The sequence below is a fragment of the Protomyctophum parallelum genome (assembly GCF_964188405.1).
Source record: "Protomyctophum parallelum genome assembly, chromosome: 14".
In the NCBI taxonomy this organism is placed as follows: Eukaryota; Metazoa; Chordata; class Actinopteri; order Myctophiformes; family Myctophidae; genus Protomyctophum; species Protomyctophum parallelum.
In genome coordinates, this window is record NC_139709.1 from 47,993,628 (window position 1) to 48,017,614 (window position 23,987).

Sequence of the window (23,987 nt, forward strand, 5' to 3'; positions counted from 1 at the left end):
ATGATGCTGACACCAAAATGGGTGCGTTTTCAATAGCTAAAGCATAACATGATGCCAACACCAAAATGGGTGCGTTTTCAATAGCTAAAGCACGACATGATGCTGACACCAAAATGGGTGCGTTTTCAATAGCTAAAGCATAACATGATGCCAACACCAAAATGGGTGCGTTTTCAATAGCTAAAGCACGACATGATGCCAACACCAAAATGGGTGCGTTTTCAATAGCTAAAGCATAACATGATGCCAACACCAAAATGGGTGCGTTTTCAATAGCTAAAGCACGACATGATGCCAACACCAAAATGGGTGCGTTTTCAATAGCTAAAGCACGACATGATGCTGACACCAAAATGGGTGCGTTTTCAATAGCTAAAGCATAACATGATGCCAACACCAAAATGGGTGCGTTTTCAATAGCTAAAGCACGACATGATGCCAACACCAAAATGGGTGCGTTTTCAATAGCTAAAGCATAACATGATGCCAACACCAAAATGGGTGCGTTTTCAATAGCTAAAGCACGACATGATGCCAACACCAAAATGGGTGCGTTTTCAATAGCTAAAGCACGACATGATGCCAACACCAAAATGGGTGCGTTTTCAATAGCTAAAGCACGACATGATGCCAACACCAAAATGGGTGCGTTTTCAATAGCTAAAGCACGACATGATGCCAACACCAAAATGGGTGCGTTTTCAATAGCTAAAGCATAACATGATGCCAACACCAAAATGGGTGCGTTTTCAATAGCTAAAGCACGACATGATGCCAACACCAAAATGGGTGCGTTTTCAATAGCTAAAGCACGACATGATGCCAACACCAAAATGGGTGCGTTTTCAATAGCTAAAGCATAACATGATGCCAACACCAAAATGGGTGCGTTTTCAATAGCTAAAGCACGACATGATGCCAACACCAAAATGGGTGCGTTTTCAATAGCTAAAGCATAACATGATGCCAACACCAAAATGGGTGCGTTTTCAATAGCTAAAGCACGACATGATGCCAACACCAAAATGGGTGCGTTTTCAATAGCTAAAGCATAACATGATGCCAACACCAAAATGGGTGCGTTTTCAATAGCTAAAGCATAACAAAAGGGGTTCCCCATTGGGCGGGAACCCCTTTTGGTGTTTCAAACTTTAGCTGTTGAGAAATAGCAGACCTACAAGCTTGTAGCGCGCCACTCGGTGGCGCGCTACGAGCTTGTAGCTCTGCTATTTTTCAACAGCTAAAGCATAACATGATGCCAACATCAAAATGGGTGCCCGTTCAGAATGGGTTAACCCATTCTGACCTGAGATCAGATTCTAAAAATGTCTATTACATCCTGACAGTTTCATTATTAACCCATTCTGAAATGAGATCAGATTCTAAAAATGTCTATTACATCCTGACAGTTTCATTATTAACCCATTCTGACCTGAGATCAGATTCTAAGAGTGTCTTTGATTTTTCAAAAAATAGCAGACCTACAAGCTCGTATCGCGCCACTCGGTGGCGCGATATGAGCTTGTAGATCTGCTATTTTTCAATAGCTAAAGCACGACATGATGCCAACACCAAAATGGGTGCCCGGTCAGAATGGGTTAAGTAAAAGTAGCAATAGCACAGTGTTTGTTAATATAAAGGTACTTTAAAGGACAACTTCACGCATTTTCAACCTGCAGTGTCTTCATAATGACATGACTAGTCCTCCACCTATCTATCTTTCCATCTCCCTCCCTGCCTGCCCCCCCCCCCCCCCCTTCTCATCACTCGGTCTCCCATCGTATTCCTGTCGCCATGTCTCATACGCAAACAATCAAACGCTCGTCCAACCGTCCATCCATCCAATCATCCTTGTTTCCATTTGTCTTCCACTCCGTTTATCATCCATCCCGCCTGTTCCTGGCTCATCTTCGTCTCGTCTCGTGCTGTTCTCATGGTACTTACCCCCCCCCCCCCTTCTCCTCCTCCTCGCATACCTTTCCTCCTCCCTCTCACCCCCACCCCCCCCCCCTCCCTCAGTCTCAGGCCATGCGGATCGTGCGGACGGTGGGCCAGGCCTTTGATGTGTGCCACCAGCTGACAATGCAGGGCACAGCAGAGGAGCAGGAGGGAGGAGGAGGAGGAGAGGGGAGCGCAGAGGGCACAGACGCAGCGCCAGGTGACAACAACCCCTCCCCCCCCCCAATGCTGCAGTATACCTGCCACCAGAAACATTATGGACTAGAATCCTTAAACCATTCTGACCTGAGATCAGATTCATATGAGGTTTCCGCCGGACACACACTGGTCTGATGAACCCATTCTGACCTGAGATCAGATTCTAAAAAATGTCAGTCGTTCTTCGATTTTTCAAAAAATAGCAGACCTACAAGCTCGTATCGCGCCACTCGGTGGCGCGATATGAGCTTGTAGATCTGCTATTTTTCAATAGCTAAAGCATAACATGATGCTGACACCAAAATGGGTGCCCGGTCAGAATGGGTTAAACCCTCTAGTCTTAGAGAAATTAACTGGAGTTAACTGTACTCGGGCCAGCGGTTTGAGCTCGTAAATCCGCTATATTTCTGCGGCAATGTTCGCCCCAAAATATGGATGCTGTAGTTAAAGCTTGGTTAACCAGCAAATATATAATGTATTTTGTAGACTATTGGACCCTTTCTTTTTTTTTAAAACATCTGTTTATTGTGAATTTTGGCATACAAGCATTTCAATAATGTTTAACCAGTAAGATTGGACAAAAAATAGAAAAAACATGAAAACAAACAAAACAAGAGACTTACAATAAGAAGAGACAAAGCATAATCATCAAAGAAAAAGACAAAAACAATAAAATAATAACTGACATGGCTGATGACTACACCGCACTCCGAGGACAGAAACAACATCACAATCAATTCTAAAAAACATTTCTGATATGGAAAATGTGTATACATGTGTACCCAGTACCCACAATATAAACATACATACAGTATACATCAAACATTCATAGATACATTAATTAGATGACATTACGGGGCAGAACAATATTGAATTCAATCACTTTCAGTCCAACATAACAAGCATCTCAATAATGGGTGACCAGATGTTTTGAAATAAGGGTTCAATTTTTGACAGGGTAAATCACATTTTCTCCAAATGCAGCACTCCTCCCAGCTCCTTTAGCCAACTGTCAACTGTCGGGAGGTTTATCCGGCTTCCAGGCCTGTAGTATTAACTTCCTAGCTAGCAGTGTATAGCTAGCGAAATGGCCCGTGCCTCATTATTTGTTTTGAACCTGATCTGGTTCCTATTGGACCCCTTCTATTTTCCCCTCTACACTAAATATAAGTGCAGGAAATAACTAGACACACACACACATGTAGATCTGCTCTTTTCGTGGAATGTTCACTCCAGAATTGAGACGCGAGAGATTAAAGGTGATGAAAGACAAAAAATATAGCCTACCCTGTGTAGTGTGTAACAATAAGAATCTCTCTCTCTTTCTCTCTATCTCTCTCTCTCTCTCTCTCTCTCTCTCTCTCTATCTCTCTCTCTGTTGCTCTCTTCCCTCGCTCAATGTCGCTCTCCCTCTCTATGTCTCCCCCTTCTCTCTCTCTCTCCCAGCTAAGAAGCGATTTGCGCTGTCAGAGGAGACCGACCTTGAGGCGACCACAGAGGAGAGCATCGACTGCCTCTCCTCATCAGACCCTGAGAGGAGCAAAAGGGACGAGGCCCTCGTTAAAGACGCAAAGGTCATGTCTCACCATCTGCCATCATTGAATAATCTTCCCACCGTGTTTGTGCTTCACTCGGCTGGCTTATCCCATTCTGACCTGAGATCAGATTCACACGAGGTTTCCACTGGACACACACTGGTCTGATGAACCCATTCTGACCTGAGATCAGATTCTAAAAATGTCAGTCGTTCTTCGATTTTTCAAAAATAGCAGACCTACAAGCTCGTATCGCGCCACTCGGTGGCGCGATATGAGCTTGTAGATCTGCTATTTTTCAATAGCTAAAGCATAACATGATGCCAACACCAAAATGGGTGCCCGGTCAGAATGGCTTATTCTCAGAACTTCAACCTAAAACCGTGTTGTTCTCAAATAAATGTATGTGGTCGTGCATCTGAAGAGATTTTGTTCCAGGGCTCTATAGCCTATTAGTGTATTTTCTGTTTTCACCGTACCATTCAATATCTTAGATGAAAATAGCTGATCGACAAGCTTTTACAAGGCGTTGCAGCGTGACGCGTTAGTAAGCTTGTCAATCTGCTAAAGAATTCCCAGAATACAGATGTAGGTTCAAGACCCCTAATTTTAAAATTCTCAGTTGTTTGAAAAGGGCAAGATCTACATCAATCAGCATTTTTTTTATACCTGTATATTAAATAAAATGGGTTACTCACTGTTACTCATTTTGCTGGGACCACCCATGGGACCCCCTCAAGGACCCCACTTTGAAAACACTGTCCTGAAGTCAAGCAGCAAGCACTTGATTCTCTATATAATGCGACCTGTGGTTGCTAACAGGTCAGGTGTCCTTTTATATATGCCTTTTCAGGGTTCAAATTCATAAATAGCAAAAATAGCAGATCGACAAGTGAAGCACATCACTTCACGTCACATTTTGAGCTTGTGGTTCTGCTGTTTTGGAAACCTTTGAGTGACGCTGTAGTATGTACAATTAGGGCATTCATTTTTATTTATTTTTCACAGTTTTGTTTATTCAAGATTCAGGGTATACAGTAAATAAAATAATGACAGTATATGTGACACACCCATACGGAACATATCAAAGAAATAACATGTACATATATAAATGTTGCGAGCACCATACACAAAATATTGTGGTAGCATAAAAATAAATAAATAAAAGTTGCATAGTCCTATGCTAAGCGACACTGATACAAACCACATAACCTGAATCAAGTTTTGAAACGAAAACAAGACAAACGTACGACAAGACAAGGCAAGACAAGACAAGACACAACGTAGGGCATTCATTTATGAAAAAATAAACACAAAAAGTTAAAATAGATAGAGATAAGAGGAGATAATAGGTTTCTGCCCGACGGCAACCATAGACATTTTCCTGCTGACTTCCCACTGCTTCTGCTGCTGTGCCGACTAAATGACGGAGTCTTAACTGGAAATCGAAGGAATGTAATAATTTGTGCCACACACAGACGCCATATGAATAATTAATTGAATCCATGAAGTGAGTCCCACAGCATTTGAACAGCTACGTCTCAGCAAGGCATCCATTCCTTTTAACGGGGCCATATTTGCATTATTTAAGTATCCAGAAATGTAAATCATCATACTAAAGTAATTAAACAACTCCAGAGGCTTGAGACACAGGGAGATGAAAGGCTGCCCTCATGAAGAGCTGCAGGACGATCAATAGATGCTACTGAAGCCTGCAAACAAAGCTTGTTTGACCACTTGAACCACCACCATTTTACATTTCATCGCACAATGCCATTGAGTGGCAGAAAAGGACACTTTGCAACGTGACAGACTGGCACAAAATCGGACCGTAAATTATGAATTGAGTGGGCAAAACTATACCTATATTAAATTGTTTATAGGATCAATATTGTTTATAGGATCAATATAAGTACATTTATATATGATAACCCTTCCACAGGAGTAGCTTTTTCATATTTATCACACATTTTGTAATTTTCTTTTTATATCTGGTCTGAAATGCAACCGGAAATGAATTCTATTGGCTGAAACCGCAGCGACGGCGGCTGAACTTCACTCAGTAGAACCAGTAGAAAGCCTAGAAACATACCCTACTTTATCATTCATTTTTAAAATGAACGGGAACATAATTTATTAAACTAATATAATATATTTGAACTAGCGATTGAAAATACAAAGTGTTTATGCCAATGCTTATTAACCCATTCTGACCGGGCACCCATTTTGGTGTTGGCATCATGTCGTGCTTTAGCTATTGAAAAATAGCAGATCTACAAGCTCATATCGCGCCACCGAGTGGCGCGATACGAGCTTGTAGGTCTGCTATTTTTGAAAAAAATCGAAGAACGACTGACATTTTTTTAATCTGATCTCAGATCAGAATGGGTTAAGGTAATGAAAAACCCTTGCGCTTGAATAGAGCGTTATTGGTTCTGACACCTGCAGGGGGGAAACAGCAAGACTACAGGCCATTCATATGAACTGTCTCTTCCTAATACGGCATCAATTCATTAGCCCCGGAGACCGCAGGTGTTTTTTCACCAGCCAGATAGGCCCTTGTGTGAGACCAAGCACAACATCTGTTGTATTTAGCTAACACCAATATTGCAACGAGCAATAAAACCAAACCAATATATGTCCCATCTCTCATAGGACAGATAAGCCTTATTCCTTATTACTACCCACAACAACACTCCAAGTTAATTGTATCTGCTATAATCACTGAACAGCTGAGCCACCTGACATCAATCCATACCTCTATGGGTTCTAGCTGCATTGATTGAGTTTCCACTGAAAGCTGCACGCCTATACAGCCCCTAACTATATCCTGTCACTGATGTCTGATTGAATGATAATGATGCTGTTGGCCTGGATTCAGTTGTGGAAAGTGTAATTAATTATATTTACTCTGTGCTGCTGTGTTTCCTTTTTTCCCCCAAGACTTTAAACTTGTACCCCACTACGACTCTGAGGCAAACATTGTACTTTTTACTCCTCTACAATCATTTGAAAGGTTTAGTTACTTTGTACTCACCATTCAAAAAAGGTCACAACAAAATGTAGATCTTCAATTTCTCCTGAAAGATTTGGACTAAGCTTGGAAATACATGGAGTACATTTTCTTTTGGTCAGGGCAGAAAAGTGAAGACGCAAATTGTGATTGGCCGGAATGAGATGATGTATGATGATAAGAGCACCCCCCACTTCACACCGGTGTGTGTGTGTGTGTGTGTGTGTGTGTGTGTGTGTGTGTGTGTGTGTGTGTGTGTGTGTGTGTGTGTGTGTGTGCGTGCGTGCAGTGAGAGCACCAAAACCATCTCTTTAAGTGTCACTTTTGCATTAACATTGTCATTCGGTGGAAACCTCATCATGTTAAAAATTGTTATAGCTTTCAGGATTCTAATTTAAACGCGACACATTTTGAGCTTGTAGATCTGCTACTTTTGTGTGACACACTAGTATGATCAAGTATAGCTATTCATTTACAAAAAAACAAACAAATACAAAAATAAAGAATATGGAAATAGGAGTTTTCTGCCCCACAGCGATGATATTTAATATATTATACACAATCTCTTAGTTTATTCCTTGTTTTGTACATCACTCCCCCCAGACGCCCTATGAGCGGTCCCTGCTGCTCAGCTCCCCCATCCTGGGTGCCTCGGTGTCGGGTCGGCCGGCTAGAGACGCGCCCTGCTCTTCGGAGCACCAGGTCCATCTGCTCCAGAAGCAACTGGAGCAACAGGAGCAGCAGGCCCAGGCAGCCTCAGCACAGGTACTGCATGGACATTGGACACTCAACACTCTACATCCCCTGATTGGTCCAATACGCTAGCCAATGAGGTTCTAGAGATTCGTAACTTCAGATTCGTATTTCCAACCATTCGTAACTCTGACAAGTCACAGCCAGAGAACTCACAGCTAAGACACTTTGAAATTTGTAACACCCACAGTTTGTAATTCTGTAACTTTGCAACTTGTGTTTTTAATTTGTGATCCACATTTTGATATTTGTAGAAATGTGCAACTTGTGTTATTTATTTATGATCCACACTTTGATATTTGTAGAAATCTTTGATTTGTAAAACAGGATTTGCATTTTTACAATTCGTAAAATAATATGAATTATATTTTTGTGGTGCACAAAAAACATACAAGTTATGAAAAACACGTGACTTTATTTTTTGTGTTGCACAAAAGAAATCTACAAATCATGAAACACGTCGAGTTAATGTTTTGTGGTGCACAAAATAAATACAAGTTATGAAACACGAGTACGAATAATAACGGCACTAAATTCACTCCATAAACTCAGCTGTGGAAAATGTTGACATTGAGCAGAAACCTTGTAGCCAAAACCCTTACTATTGGGGGGAAAGGGTAGCCTGGTTTCCAGCCCACTCGACTGAGCGCACTGGTTGGAAGCTCTCAGAGTCTGACAATCAGGCTAGGGAAAGGGACTTATTATGTTACAGTGGATTCAATGTAGCTATTATTTAGTGACACATAGGCCTATCACAATTATTACATAATCACCTAATCGTAATTGTTTTCGCATAATCGTCAATCGTTTCCATGTTAAAAATGCCCATACATTTTCTAACATTTTTCAAAAATAGAAATAGCAGATCTACAAGCTTACAACTTACAATATCACGAAAGTGACGTGTTGTAAGCTTGAAGATCAACTATTTCGCTATCTAAAAAATATATATATGTGTCAGTGATTTCTTTGTATATAAGTTATATAAACTTTCTATTGTTCAATGCAAAAAACACAATGAAATTGTTACTCGCCTTTATTCGTGGGACAATTAATCGCCAACTTAAATTTGTAATTTGTAGTCCTAGTGACACAATAGGTACTGCGTGGGAATTCAAGGAAATAAATGTGAAATAAAAGCACAAACTTGTGATTAAAGTATAAATCGACTTAGTACACCAAAATGTATTTTGAAACCAGCGCTGAAGAAACCCCCATAGGACATGATTTTCATGCTTGTTGCCACTAATGAAGAACGGAACTATTTCTGGGTCTGCTGTATACAAGAACGCTGAGGCTTTACTTCGTCATGCCTTTTTCACTTTGAGTTTTGGAACAATGATTCTCAATGTTTTTCATTCCAAGGACCCGCAGTTTGATATTGCTGCTGTCGGGAAGAAATTCATAAATGAATGCCCTACTTCGTCATACTACAATGTCAGTAGCAAAAAAATAGCCGATCTACAAGCTCAAAATGGTTTGCTATTTAGCAGTCACTGGAAATATGATGTTTCCACCTAGCAGCAATTACTGTGCATTAGGTCACGGACATTTGATATACAAGTTTTCATCTCTGGCACCCCAATCTATAAAATCACTGTACAATCCTCAGTGTTTATTTAACTAATGGTCCTTTTGGACCCCTGGTGGTCTCTGGATCTGACGTTGAGAATCAGCTTTAGAAATGACTGAGGCCTCCCGCAAATTTTACTGATATCTAGGCATTTCGCACAGAGGCGACTTGGTCTGTGCCTGTGTAACAGCCGAGATTCAAACACCAGTCTCTTGCGCGGTAAGGGACACTGTAGCCAAACATCTTAACTACTACTAACTAGCCTAAAGTAAAGGGGAATTCCCCTTTGTCTGGGGGAGATATTGCTGTGTCCACTGACGATGTCTTTTGAGCTGAGGAGCGCTGTAGCGCAGTGCTAATATTAACACCCACACCGTTCAAACCGATCAACCATTGCTGTGCTCAAATGTTTTTATCCGTGTTATTAGCACAGATAGCTTAGCTGCGTCTTTACCATAGAAATGCATGGAAAACTGCCAGTGGTGGAAAAAGTACTCACATTCTTTACTTTAAGTAAAAGTATCAATAGTGCAATGTAGAAAAAGACCTGATCACCCGCTATATCTCCATATATGGAGCTGGCCTGTTCTGACATCACAACACTTCATATCTGGGCATGCCTGGCCTGGCACAGAACTCCATATATATAGGAATAAAGGGACACAGAGAGACAGATACATAAATCTCCATAATGGGCATAAAAGGGACAGAGAAAGATGGGTGGAACGGGTACTCTGACACGGGTACAACGGGTAGGGCATGGATCTACGGGTGGATGAAGTGGCTAATGTACGTTTCGTAATAATCTTAATAATCAAAATCTACAAAGTAACTAGTAACTAAACTTTGAAGTAGAAGTATTGCAAATTGGAAATAGTCAGGTAAAGTAAAAAATACCTCAAAATGTTACTTAAGTAGCCTACAGTACTTGAGTAAATGTATATACCACTGCAGACTGCTGCTGCCAGCTCAAAAGGGACACACAGCATGGATTTTGGTCTTCAGGTAAAAAGCTCTGTAACCTGGTACTGTATCCCGGGTAGGAGACAGTCAAGACTCAAGACACACGTAAATGTGAATTTTTCACGTGCCCCGGGATGGTTTACCTGGCTCAGCAGGCTGGAGGCTCTGAGGCACTCTGCTACACATTCCATTGCAATGCAGAGCTTATGGAGAAAGACAATGGCTAATGTCAGGGGTGTCATGGTAGGATTCTAAAGGGATTTCACGGAGCTAATGAGCTCTGCGTTCCAACTTTCAACTTTCTGTTCCATATTTAGCAGATCCTCCTCTGGCAAGATAATGGCTGTAACGATTCTGTCCTTATCGAATGTGGGAGAAGAGGAGAGAGCTTTAATCATATCTAAATGTCACCGTCATTGCCGTGTGTGTGTGTGTGTGTGTGTGCGTGCGTGCGTTGTTCCTGCCTCTGCAGGTGCGTGTGCTTCAGGAGCAGCTGTCGGTGGAGCTGTGTGCGCGGACGGACGCTCAGGCGCGGGTGCAAAGGCTGCTGCAGCAGAACACAGACCTGCTGCAGCACATCTCCCTGCTGGTCAAACAGATTCAAGAGCTGGAGCTCAAAGCCACCGGCCCGCTGAAGTCCAGTGAGTTATTCTTCTTTTACGCTATAGGGTTGGGCAATGCAACTTCAAATCATTATCACCATTATCGTTTTGTACTGTAGTATGGTAATTGTAGTGTGGTACAGGGTTTAGTCACTAAACGAAAATGATCACGATTAGTCTCATAATACACTAAAGTTTAGTGTATTATGAGACTAATCGTGAGACTAATCGTGATCAATTTCGTGTTAAAGAAAATGACATGCCCAAAAATAGGGAACCCAGGTTGAAAGTAAATCATCCCGTTCAGACCTGCAGATTTTCATCCTCTTGCGTCGCTGTGTTTTAATTTCAAAATTTATATCCCACGATTTTGTAACCCTTTTTTCACCTGGTGCCAATTGCCTAAGCTGTAATCTTGGGTACTGGCCTGGGCCATGGCTCAATGGTCCAGGCACCTTGGCTGGTAATCCAGTCTGGCAGTGTGCCGCGGGTTCAACTCCCGATCCCGACGGCCTTTACTGCATGTCTTCCCCCCCATCTCTCTCCCCATTTCCTGTCAGCCTACTGTCTGTCCCTCCATAAAAAATATAAAATAAAGGCGAAAGCCACAAAAAAAACACCTTCTCTATTTACCATCCTATAATCATACCTTCCTCTGTTTTATTTTATATTATTTTTTAACCCCTTTTTATTCCCAAATGTAGTCATTATTCTCCCCGCCGGGATTCCCTGCCTCGAACACGAGAAAATTGTGTTCGTATAGACAAATCCACAGAGGGGTGCGCTGGGCGCAGCCATAGCTGAGGTGTCACATGAACGCAACTTGACACCTATAAGCATTGATTGCCTACACCTGGCCTACAGGGCACCGCTCCATCGATTTGTCTATCGACCTTCCTGTGTATTTTAATCCCCTCCCCTTTCTTGTAGCCTGGGTTCCTTCCAGCCTGATTCGCTGTGTTCCGTGGATTTGTTTTGTCACTCGCTACTCAGTCTGGAAAGGGTCCTATCTCCAAGGTAGGAAAGGGTCCTATCTCCAAGGTAGGAAAGGGTCCTATCTCCAAGGTAGGAAAGGGTCCTATCTCCCCCCAGTATTAGGATGAATTAGGATGTTGATATTCATTCATCAGCCAACACTCTCCACTCACAGGTAGTACCCCCCAGTGAGGACGTATAGGACCTTAGTCCTACTCCTCCTCCGAGCCAACACTCCCCACTGACAGGTAGTTACCCCCCCCCCCCCCCCCTTTTGATTTCATCAAAAGGGCATGTGAGTTCAAACCCACAATTCAACATTTTGGTTTTAAGATGTTGATATTCATATTGTATTCACCCGTAGGACCCCAAATCACACCTTAGAAGTACGTCTATTTCAAACAAAGTGTTTTTTGACTGGGGGGGTCATATTTTGATAAAAGGTTTTGGAATTGTTCTTGTTTTTTTTAGGTTTTCTAATCTCAATTGCACCCAAAAAACATGAACTTTTAACATTCAGTAGATTTTCTGTGATCTGGGGTTTTCTGGCTCAAACAGGTGCTCTGATTTGCCGGCAGTAAGTGACATCACTTACTGCAAATCCCATATATGTCAATGGGATTTGCCAGCAGATGTCACTGTTTCACTGTGTTGCCTGTTTTCATTGTAGCTCAAAAGGCCCAAAAAACCCCAAAGAAAACTTCAGACCACAGAAAATCCACTGAATGTTCAAAGTTCAGGTTTTTTGGGTGTAATTGAGGTCATAAAACCTAAAAGAAAAAAGAAAAAGAAATAAAAATGAATGTCATAAAACCTTTAAGATGTTGATATTCATATTGTATTCATCCTTAGGACCCCAAATATAGGGCATTAGTCCTACTCCTCCTCCCAACACTCCCCACTGACAGGTAGTCTTATCATTCACTAAACTCACCCCACACAGCCGTCAGTTTTTTTGTACTACTGACTACTGACAGTGGACTACTGAATAAAAGTAATGTTTACTTTTTACCGTAGGTTTAGTCTCGAATTGGCCATATTTTTTTTGGCGCTGGCCGATGACCGTACTGGTTGACGTTATGAAATGCAAGTCTGCTGCCTGCTGGCCAGATTGAGTAGCGAGTGACAAAACAAATCCACGGAACGGAATCAGGCTGGAACCCAGGCTACCTTCCTTTTGCATCTCTCCCATTTATTTTTCAACCCTCTCGCCATGGCCCTCTTTTCATGTCATGGTCACCCTCTCAGAGGACTGTGCTCTCTTTGGAGCATGGTGGCTAGTGTTCTGTCACCAGGTCATGAATTATCAAAGTGTGACACCAGCGCATCAGCAGATATGTCAGCGCTGCCTCGCTCTAACCTCCTATCTTGTATGCTCGCACCTCTCTCCCCCTGAACTCCCCTCTTAAACACTGTGTTTCTCATCAGAAAACGTACATTGGATACTTAGTGACCACTTTCATGCAGGTAATTGCGTATTACTTCAGCCAAACTTTTTGTACGTGTTACAAGATACATGCCTTATAGACCTTCCCAATGTGTGGTCCAGGAACATAGACCAGTATTATTTTGAATACAAGCATTGAGACTGTGTGTGCGATTTGGTTCATTCAATGCCCTGTGTTTGAGGCTCTCAAGCACAAGCACTCCCTCCGCACGTCTCAGATAATCACAGTGATTGGGGTGAGGTTTTGAAGACAACTGGTTTGGGAATTACTTGTCTACTGTACTGTATATTTAACCCATTCTGACCTGAGATCAGATTCATACGAGGTTTCCGCCGGACACACACTGGTCTGATGAACCCATTCTGACCTGAGATCAGATTCTAGAAATGTCAGTCGTTCTTCGATTTAAAAAAAATAGCAGACCTACAAGCTCGTATCGCGCCACTCGGTGGCGCGATATGAGCTTGTAGATCTGCTATTTTTCAATAGCTAAAGCATAACATGATGCTGACACCAAAATGGGTGCCCGTTCAGAATGGGTTAAAGAAGATAAGGTCACAGTACACATTCTAAGCCTTCTTCCTCTGCAATGGGAGGATTTGATTTCAATATACTGTTTGTATTTGTCTCCCATTGGAAAAAAAATTATAATAATAACTACTTCATAAGATGTGTCTTCACCTCATTGTATTTTGAAACTAGTGTGGAAGAACCCCCATTAGGACATGATTTTCATGCTTGTTAACGCTGATTTCTCGTTCTCCGTTAAGTCAGCTGCTGAAAAGAACGCTGTGGCTTTGTGTTCGTCATGCACTTATCACATCCATCATATATATCTGCCGTGACAGGCCCTTTGTTAATGATCCACTGCTTGACTCAAACTATGTAGAAAACTCATTTGGGCCGCTTGTATCCACTATCTTATTCTTTCGGTCATGACCCATACTTTATCACTATACTGTAGGACAGTAGGAATCAAGATAGACAGTTATATTGAGAGCTTTGCCTTATGGCTCATCTCTCTTTTTGTGCAGTACAGTGACTTCAATACCGCTCCTGTATTATTAGTACTGTAGATCGTCACTGTCGGGTGGAAAACTGTTACTTTTCAGGATTCAAATAAAAAAAATCCAATCCAATCCAACTTTTTTTTTTTTTTTAACCCATTCTGACCGGGCACCCATTTTGGTGTCAGCATCATGTTATGCTTTAGCTATTGAAAAATAGCAGATCTACAAGCTCATATCGCGCCACCGAGTGGCGCGATACGAGCTTGTAGGTCTGCTATTTTTGAAAAATCGAAGACACTTTTAGAATCTGATCTCAGGTCAGAATGGGTTAATAATGAAACTGTCAGGATGTAATAGACATTTTTAGAATCTGATCTCAGGTCAGAATGGGTTAACGTGTGAAAGTTCAGATTCAGTGCTGTGAAAAGTTTCTGTCCTCTTCCTCTCCTCTTGTCCTCCATTCTTCTGATGCATGTTGATCTTTCAGGGCCATGCTCTCGTTCTCCTCCTCACTCTCTCTCTCTCTCTCTTCCTGTGTTTCAGTGGGATCCATGGACAGCCTCCTAGAGATCACCTTCCGAGCCAAGCCCCCGCACGTGCTCTGTGACGCGCTCCAACCCCGGGCGACGACCACCAACGGCCCCTGGGCCTCCGCCGCCGTCTCCGGGCCCCGCTCTCCTGGCGCCGTGGCGACGATGGACGCCAGCTCGCTGGGGATCAGCGGCGGTGCGGTGCGACTTGAGTGTTTCCGCTTCACCTCCTCCCGGCTGCTGGAGACCCGGGATCGCGGCGTCGGCGACCTGGGGGAGACCCCCGGTGACGGAGGAGGAGGCCCCCCGGGTGAGAGCTCACCGCTGGGGGAGCAGGTCCTGGGCGCACTGGAGCTGCTGCGCTTCAGGGAGTCGGGCATCGGCTCGGAATACGAATCCAACACGGACGAGAGCGACGACCGGGACAGCTGGGGCCGGGGCGAGGGGCCGGGGGGCCCGGAGGGCGCCGCCGCTCGCCTCTTTAACGTGCTGAACGCTGACAGCCCCTCGGACAGCCTAGGGGACGAGATGGCCGTGTAGCGGCGCCGACCGCTGCCACGCAGTGCCCCACATGTAACCATTTGAGCCCCTATAGCATCCCTATTCCAGGCATGGGGAAACGTTGGCCAAAAATAGCCGATCTAGACACTCACATTGCGTTGCATTGCAAATCACTGTGAGGTTGTGGATCTCCTATTTTTGGTTTTGGTGTAGAGTGGGTGAAAAAGAGCGGACCAAGTACAGAGGCAACTCATGTCCAACTAAGTACTAAGTACAGAGTGTTTAAGTGGTTAAACCGAACAGCCTGCGAGATAGAAGGAACACTGTGTTATTTCACGCTCTGCTATAAGCAGCTCACATGTCCATATACTGTAAGTATGTCCTACGATAGTTTGGTCAATTTGCTTTCTTTCTCGTGGAATTTTGGTGCCATGCTCAACTGTTGTGTTGGGCTTGTTTACACTGTGTCTGTGTTGCTGGAATAGTGTGACACACACACACACACATAATGGTACAGACAGAGTCACCCTTGTGTTTTGTATGTGTAGCTTAATCAATAGAGCACTCACCTTTGGACCGCAAGGTTCGGCGTTCAATTCCGAGCATCGTTGACTCAGCGCATGAGTAGCACGGTGGTAAGTAAGTCGTGCAGTATACGTACTTGGGGCTGAGACACACATCTTCTGAGCCGATACTTACAACAAGTCTCTCCTACTTACATCCTTGTATTACTAATAATTGTTTTTACAATTTCTAACTCAAATGGGGTCCACAGCACATCAACGACTAGGGCAGTGGTGAACTATATTGTTAGGATCACTTCTTCAAACCCATTCTTTAAAAAAAAAAACATTAAACATGCTTACAGATGGTTATGGTTCATCGGTGTGGATGGTCACATTGTTATCGTGATAGTTATCTTTATAGTAATCTCTCAAGGCAGATTCAGAGCTCCACAGCTGAATCTGTCCACGACTCCGTTTACAACACTTAACCCATTCTGAACGGGCACCCATTTTGGTGTCAGCACCATGTCATGCTTTAGCTATTGAAAAATAGCAGATCTACAAGCTCATATCGCGCCACCGAGTGTCGCGATACAAGCTTGTAGGTCTGCTATTTTTGAAAAATCGAAGAGCGACTGACATTTCTAGAATCTGATCTCAGGTCAGAATGGGTTCATCAGACCAGTGTGTGTCCAGTGGAAACCTCGTATATGAATCTGATCTCAGGTCAGAATGGGTTAGATTTGTTGTTAGTAGGAACCTACAGTAATCAACCTCCTCCCCCGGAAGAGGAGGGCCAACATCCTGTCATCCACATTCTATTGGGTGGTGGCCCCGCCCCCCCAGAGGCAAATTCCAAGGCGGAAACAAAAACAGCAGGGGGCGCTGTTTTCACCTTTTTTGCCGATCGGTTCCCAATCCCATATTGTCTTTATAGTTACAGGTTATGGTCCTTGGTGTGGATGGTCCTCAAGTCTTTATGGTGTCCTAACTAGGGATGGAGCTCGATAACCGATGCCCATAACAAGCTTATTGAGTACCCGTTATCAATAAGCTTTGGCCTTATCAAGCCTGTTATTGAGCACAGCGGCCCATGACGTCATATTTAAACAATCAAGATAAGAGGCGATCAAGAAATAAATGTAATGCTGGCACAAACATGTTGGTCTAAAAGTGTATTGATACCTGCCAACCAGCACCAAACAAAACTAACCTTTAAAGTGACGTAATCCTGGTCACTACACTGCCTCCCCCTGGCCAGCCGGGGCGCCTGATGGAAGGGAATGGAACTGGTTGGAATAACGTGTTCCTTCCACGCGCTACGTCCAACCAGGGAAACTCCCCCCTGTCAGGTGTAAAGGAGCAACTTGGACACTCAGGCATGAAGGAAGCATGAGTTCAACTTCAAGTCCGTTGCTCTCCCCTTGTCCCCCATATATGGGGACTAGGTTGCTCTCCCCATGTCCCCCATATATGGGGACTAGGTTGGCGGAGGGTGTGTAGAGCCCAGGATCACATTAGATGATTGACACAGGGGTGAAAAATGGGTTACAAAATCGTGGGATAAAAAATATATTTAAAAAAAATAAAGTGACGGTACACACATTAACCAGTCAACAGTTTCTTTAAAGATGGAGTGCCAATTTTTATTTTTATTTTTCCAGTTTTTCATGTGTCTATGAGGTGACAGTACTTCATTAGACACCCTCCCCTAACCCCTCCCCTTTTATCATACAACTACAGCTGTGGGTGCGGCTTAAGTTCAGGTAACCCTAACCCACCAGGCATACTTAAAGGGACACTTCACCCTTTTTGCAAAAAAATATATGTTAATGACGTTTAGAAGCTTTAGAACACTTTCCTGGGGGTCTTTATGTGTGTAATATGTGGTTTTAGATATTTTAGATTGTAGCAGTGAGCCTGTTGTCTCTGATGTCATGGACACTGGGCTCACTTCCTTCCTGGACTACATGTTGTCTCAGTAAGACAGCTCTCCCCCTATCCGCAAGGAGGAGCAGTGCACCGAAGAATTATGGGAATTGTAGTCCAGGAAGGTAGTGAGACCAGTGTCCATGACATCAGAGACAACAGGCTCACTGCTACAATCTAAAATAACTAAAACCACATATTACACACATAAATACCCCCAGGAAAGTGATCTAAAGCTTCTAAACGTCATTAACATATATTTTTTTGCAAAAAGGGTGAAGTGTCCCTTTAATGAACTGCTGGGGGTGACCACATAAAAACGACATTTTAACACATACTGTACACTTTTTTTGAAAAACTTTTTCCTCCTTTTATAACAAGATGATAAGACCTGATGATCATGTTTTAGGGTGGAAATCATGGCACTCCATCTTTAATATTATTTTATTGGTAAAAAGTTGGCTTCCGTCTGTTAGAAAAGTACTGTATTTGAAGGCCCCAGTAAAAGATACTGGTTCTGTTCAGAATTTATTTTCTCTTTCCACAAAATAATAGAAAATGCTCGATAGTGGGCTCGATAAGCCTGTGCTAACAAGTATTGCGTGTGAACATCATGGCGTGACGTGCTGTTTATGCGTGCCTAGTTCTGCCTACTGTGACACTGTTCTGTAAACTGTACTGAAACAATGGGTTCAAAATGAGCTTGTATTTTCTCACTCTCATTTGCTTTGCTTTTTCAATGCAGTGTAACTGTCTTTTTTTTCTAATATGACTGATTAATGTGATCCAAAACATGAAATATCAAGCATGGATTTTATGGATACTGTTAGTATACTGTTACTTATCGTTTTATATGAACATTACATCAGAACATTCTTTCTCTGGATGCGTAGCTGTGCCTCATGAAGTGTTATAACAATGTAGTGCAGCGATTCCCAACCTGTGGGCCATGAGGATATTGCCAGTGGGCCCCCAAATAAAAATACTAAGACTATTGATAAAATAAAATAAATTAAAAAAAAAAAACATATGTAAAAAAAAAAAAAAAAAAAGAAAGTCATGGTATTCTTTTCTTTAAAACCTTGAAAAATAAATGTAAAAGACAAATAAGAACTTAACGTATAGTACAGTAGTCTCTACATTACGTTAGTTACATTCCAAGCTGGAACTCGATCGAATGATTTGATCATTCAAATAAAAACACGGCCGCAAATAACACTTTGATTTTCAAGTTTGGCCCCTGATCCAAAACATGTTGGGAAGCGCTGCTGTAGTGGTCCCGTGGCCCGTTGCTGCTATCCTGTCTTATCTGTGTTCACTGCTGGTCACAGAGTGCTCTTGATGCTGGACTGTTCAGTGTTGTGTTATTATGCTGTTATGCTTCAGCTTTTTGGAACTCTCAACAGGACCGAAGAGGCAGGAAAGAGGCCGCTTTAGAGCACCTTGCAACCTTTTCGAGCCCACCATTCTTATACCGTAGAAACCCACATACACGCGGTGTTATGTTTACCACTTAAACCCCTTAATAAATATGACAAATGTACTGTATAGCCAATCTAAAAGTTCACAACGCTGTTGTTGTGAGCTTTGTAGATCGGCTATTTTCAGCAAAGAGGTTTTGCAGTTTGTACAGGGAAAAAGAGCAGACCATGTACCGAGCCAAAGGTCAAGTTAACAAAGTATTAAGGGTTTAACCCATTCTGACCGGGCACCCATTTTGGTGTCAGCATCATGTTATGCTTTAGCTATTTAAAAATAGCAGATCTACAAGCTCATATCGCGCCACCGAGTGGCGCGATACGAGCTTGTAGGTCTGCTATTTTTGAAAAATCGAAGAACGACTGATTTTTTTTAAAATCTGATCTCAGGTCAGAATGGGTTCATCAGACCAGTGTGTGTCCGGCGGAAACCTCGTATGAATCTGATCTCAGGTCAGAATGGGTTTGAAAACACATGAATATGAAGGACTTGTATAATAGCCATGACTCGTGTGGTCCCTGTGCTGCGGTCTGCCCACGGTAGCGACACCAAAGCTCAATGTTTGCTGTCTGGCAGAAACCTCATATCTCCATTATTTCAACATTAATTATTTTGTAAGTGAATGTCATACTTTGTCATACAAGTGTCGCACAAAAGTAGTGTAAATAGCTGATCTATACATGCTCACGACGTGTTGCATTGCGACGTGCCGTGAGCTTGTATATCGGCTATCAAGTAATAAAAACTGAAAGATTTTGGACATACAAGGTTTCCACCCGACAGCTGCGATATTTGAATGGGTCAAACTGCTCCTCCAGCCCTGGCTGCTGGCCAACTCTTTAAATCACTGTATTGGGGAGAGCTATTTGAGTTCATTCCAAAATCAATAAATCTCCTCCTCCTCTCTCTTCCTTTATTTTCCTCCTTTCGTTTACCTCACTTAGTTTAGCTCTTTCTTTCTTTTTCATCAACCTTGTTAACGGCACCCTCTCTTTCTCTTGCTTCATTTTCTTATCTCTGGTAGGATTTTATAATAATATGGTGGTTCTCAAACTGTGTCTAGTAGTATTTGGCTGCAGACTCGACGGCCCCCATCTGAAATTATTCTGTGGGACATGGGATCCCCATACAAGATTTGTGTTCAAATTAATCCACATTGTTCACACTTAAAATAAAATAAAAGATTGCACATACAGGTAGTCGACGTACTGTATTTAAAATGGTTAAACTAACGTTAATGCTATATTAACTACTTTAGCTCGGGACCCCCTGGAACCCACACTTAAAGTCCTCGACATTTATTTTCAAGGTGATGCCTGTTTATGTAAAGCGTGTTCATGTAAAGTGGAGGTGTACTTAGTTTGATGTGTTTCCTTGTGGAATTAAAATGGCCTTTCTAAAAATTGCCGGTATATCCCCTTCTGTTCCAGGCTATACCGCTGGATTTTTGTGCACAGTCATCATGCTGTATTATAGTAGGCTATGATATAGTGCCGGAACTGTGAAAATACACACGCTGTTGGTCGTTTGACTCGTATCATCATTGGGGAAGAGACCTTGCATCACTTTATTATTTGATATTTTATAGTATGTTTACTTTTTTCATAAATGAATGCCCTATATTTCTCAAAACCTTTTCATATTAAGGTCCCCAAACTCGGCCTGGGCCTGGGCCTCAGCGGTCCAGGCACCAATTGGCCGGTAGTCCGAATCTGGCAGTGTGCGGGCGGGTTCGAATCTGTGAATTTTTTGCTTCAGGAACCGCCCCCAGGAAGAGAAAATGTGTGTAAAATAATTCATTAATAATAATAATAAAGTTGCCCGAACGGCCAACGCTCCAAGAACAGTCAGAAAATGTAGCTTAAGGGGTTTTATTCTCCCCAAACTCCTCCACCAACCTCCAGACAGTTTTCTTCAGTGCAAAGACAATAATTCACATATCAAAAGTTCAAAACGACATAGTCCTATACTGGCCAAAAATAGACCAATGAAATAAATACTTACTTGTGTTCACTGATTGTTTGCTAATTGTCTCTCCTGCACTGCTGGTGGCATTTCCCTTGATTTAGGAAGGGGCCAAGTGCTGTGCAGGGGAGGGGTGTTTCCTATATGCTTTGAGTTTAATTGTCATTGAGTTTCCAACCCAAGTTATATTTGTTTAATTGTAACACATCTTTAGTATGTTTAGGTTACTTTTATACAATGGATTATTTATGGAAGTATTTATAAGTATTTATGTATAAGAAATGTTAATTGATTCTGTCCTGTGGTAGGATCCACTCCTATTTAACCCATTCTGACCGGGCACCCATTTTGGTGTCAGCATCATGTTATGCTTTAGCTATTTAAAAATAGCAGATCTACAAGCTCATATCGCGCCACCGAGTGGCGCGATACGAGCTTGTAGGTCTGCTATTTTTGAAAAATCGAAGAGCGACTGACATTTTTAGAATCTGATCTCAGGTCAGAATGGGTTAAGGGAGGCTGCAGGGGCAGAGGTGACAGACTAGTCAGTTGGTTGACTCCTTGCATGTTATAGAAAGTTTCATGCATGTCTATATGTATAGGCCTATACATATAGGGCACGGGTTGCCCTGTGATTTTCGTTAGAGTTTTCAAAAATATTCCAAAATAGCAGATACAGTACAGTACAAGCTCGCAGCTTGCAGTGTGTCTCAAACATCCCTCGACCCCACTTTGAGAACACTATATGATGCAAATATAGTTTTAATGCCTTCAAACAGCTATTTTACAACTCTTTGTTTAGGCAAAGAACAGTCTGTAAGCGTCCTTGGGAACCCTAGGACTCTCCACGTTCTGTGTATAATACTAAGGTTTTCACTGATTCACTCATACACTCGACAGCGATACATGATCTTCCGGGCCCAGCTTCTGGCAGTGTCACAGCCTGACCTTTTCAAAATGTTAACCATATCAGGAATTAATTATAGCACAATTACAAAATCATCTCTGCGTGTTTCGTGTGCGTTGGAGCCTGGAGGTCCTCTGGTGAAGATCTGCCTTCTGCCATAATTTGTAAGGGGTGACAGCCACTCCCTTCGGCAGGCTGACCTCCCTGGCCCACAGCTGTGGCTTTCAAAATTTCTGTGCTCAAGGCAAGTCAGCATCTGAAGGCACACTATTCTCAATCCGTGCAAAATATTCTCTTATCACATGTGTTGTTAGCATTTATTGATAGGCCTACTTCTAAAGTTAATGGGAACGGAGCGATTCGTTGCCATTAGTGGATTTTTTATAAAAGGCATTGGCAGAATCCGCAGTATAGAATCGACGTTTAATTGGTGTGACCGTATATAGGCCCACCTTACCTAAGACTGATTTAATATTAACACAAATAAATCATTTTAAATATTAGCTGATTTACAAGCTCATGTCACAAAGTGACATGTAGATTAGTTTGCCTTTTTTGGTGGAAACAATTTTACATAATTACATACATTTAAAGAACTTCACTTTGTTTGAAAATAGGGATGTCATGCCAGGTTGAAAGTTTATGACATGTTTCTTTTTTTTTAGGTATAGAAATAGCTTCTGTTAAGTTCTGTATAATGTGTGTTTGTCACAAAATCCCTAGTCCTGACCTTAGGTCCTGACAGAGTAGACTACCTGTGGGTTAGGCAATGTATTTCCAAATGTAACTAAACAATCAGATGGGGATTTGAAATTATAATGCTATAATTTGCTTCACTTAAGACCTTTAAATCGTTATTGCTTTCATTCTTCCCACCTACGAGAGCATGAAGGCACCTGGGCCTTGAAGTATTCACCTCGGCTCATGTGGGTGGTACTCAATACTCATGCATGAGCAGAATGTTCAAAGGAAGCTGCAGTAATGAGGTGCAGGAGCATTTACGATGACTCATAAATGGATTCCCATGACTGTACTCTATCTCTGCTGCCACCAAGCGGCCAATGGTATTAAGGCAGTCTTACCAGGCCACTGAATAAAGATAACCAAAATGAACCAATAATTTGGCCTTCCGGAGGTCTCCTCTTTCTTCTCTTCTCTCTTCCTAAAGAAGCATTAAGTTAACAGAGAATAATGACAAAACTAATATCACACATATTCCTTCACAGATATTAGGCCTCTCCTCTCTTTGTGTCAAATTGTGTGTGAGGCAAAGTGACATAAAAAAAGGACTCATGAGGCCAATGAAATCTGTAATATGTGGCTGTGACTTTTGAACCTCAGCATCCATATTCTGGGGGAACATTAGGCAAAATTTGATATTATAATATTTTTGACACTTGGTGTACATGTACAAAGCGGTCAAAAGTTTGCGTTTTTTTTGTAAGGCTAGGCAAGGCTTAACATAAACATGCTTCACACTGTCCCTCCTCTCTCTCGGGCTGTGCGAGCTACAGGCAAACTTTAGCCTTCTCTAGCTGCAGTCCCTACGGGCTCCCATAGCCAGAAGGGACAGGAGCTGGCAATCTCCAGCCCCAGATTAAAGGGACACTTCACCCTTTTTGCAAAAAAATATATGTTAATGACGTTTAGAAGCTTTAGAACACTTTCCTGGAGATCTTTATGTGTGTAATATGTGGTTTTAGATATTTTAGATTATAGCAGTGAGCCTGTTGTCTCTGATGTCATGGACACTGGGCTCACTTCCTTCCTGGACTACATGTTGTCTCAGTAAGACAGCTCTCCCCCTATCCACAAGGAGGAGCAGTGCACCAAAGAATTATGGGAATTGTAGTCCAGAAAGGTAGTGAGACCAGTGTCCATGACATCAGAGACAACAGGCTCACTGCTACAATCTAAAACTAGAAAATTCGCAATTTTAAAAAATTGCAGAGTGTGGTTGCCGCAGTGGCTTACATATGCCCCTCCCACTAATATTGCCAGCCAATTACAATTTCAAGTCACGCCTTAGATCATGCGTAAGTAATTCGGAGGGGATTTAACCCCCGAAATTCATGTTTTTGCGACAAACGGTTACATTTCTCGCATTTGCGGCGCCCCCTATGGATGAAAATGGAATTGCT

At 42.4% G+C, this 23,987-nt stretch overlaps 2 protein-coding genes across 2 annotated transcripts in view; one reads left to right on the forward strand and one right to left on the reverse strand.

Annotated features, from left to right (window-relative positions):
* LOC310870380 (carboxyl-terminal PDZ ligand of neuronal nitric oxide synthase protein-like) overlaps nt 1–15,099 on the forward strand; it is a gene marked incomplete at both ends in the record, with an annotated part of 54,355 nt that extends 39,256 nt beyond the window's left edge. The window contains 2 exons of the mRNA XM_083781570.1: nt 10,467–10,635; nt 14,573–15,099. Of these exons, the coding sequence (XP_083637696.1) occupies nt 10,467–10,635; nt 14,573–15,099 (696 nt within the window). The remainder of the gene's footprint in view (nt 1–10,466; nt 10,636–14,572) is intronic.
* Nucleotides 1–23,987, reverse strand: part of dusp28 (dual specificity phosphatase 28) — a 224,840-nt gene that overhangs the window by 65,347 nt on the left and 135,506 nt on the right. The gene's annotated exons all lie outside the window — the stretch shown is intronic.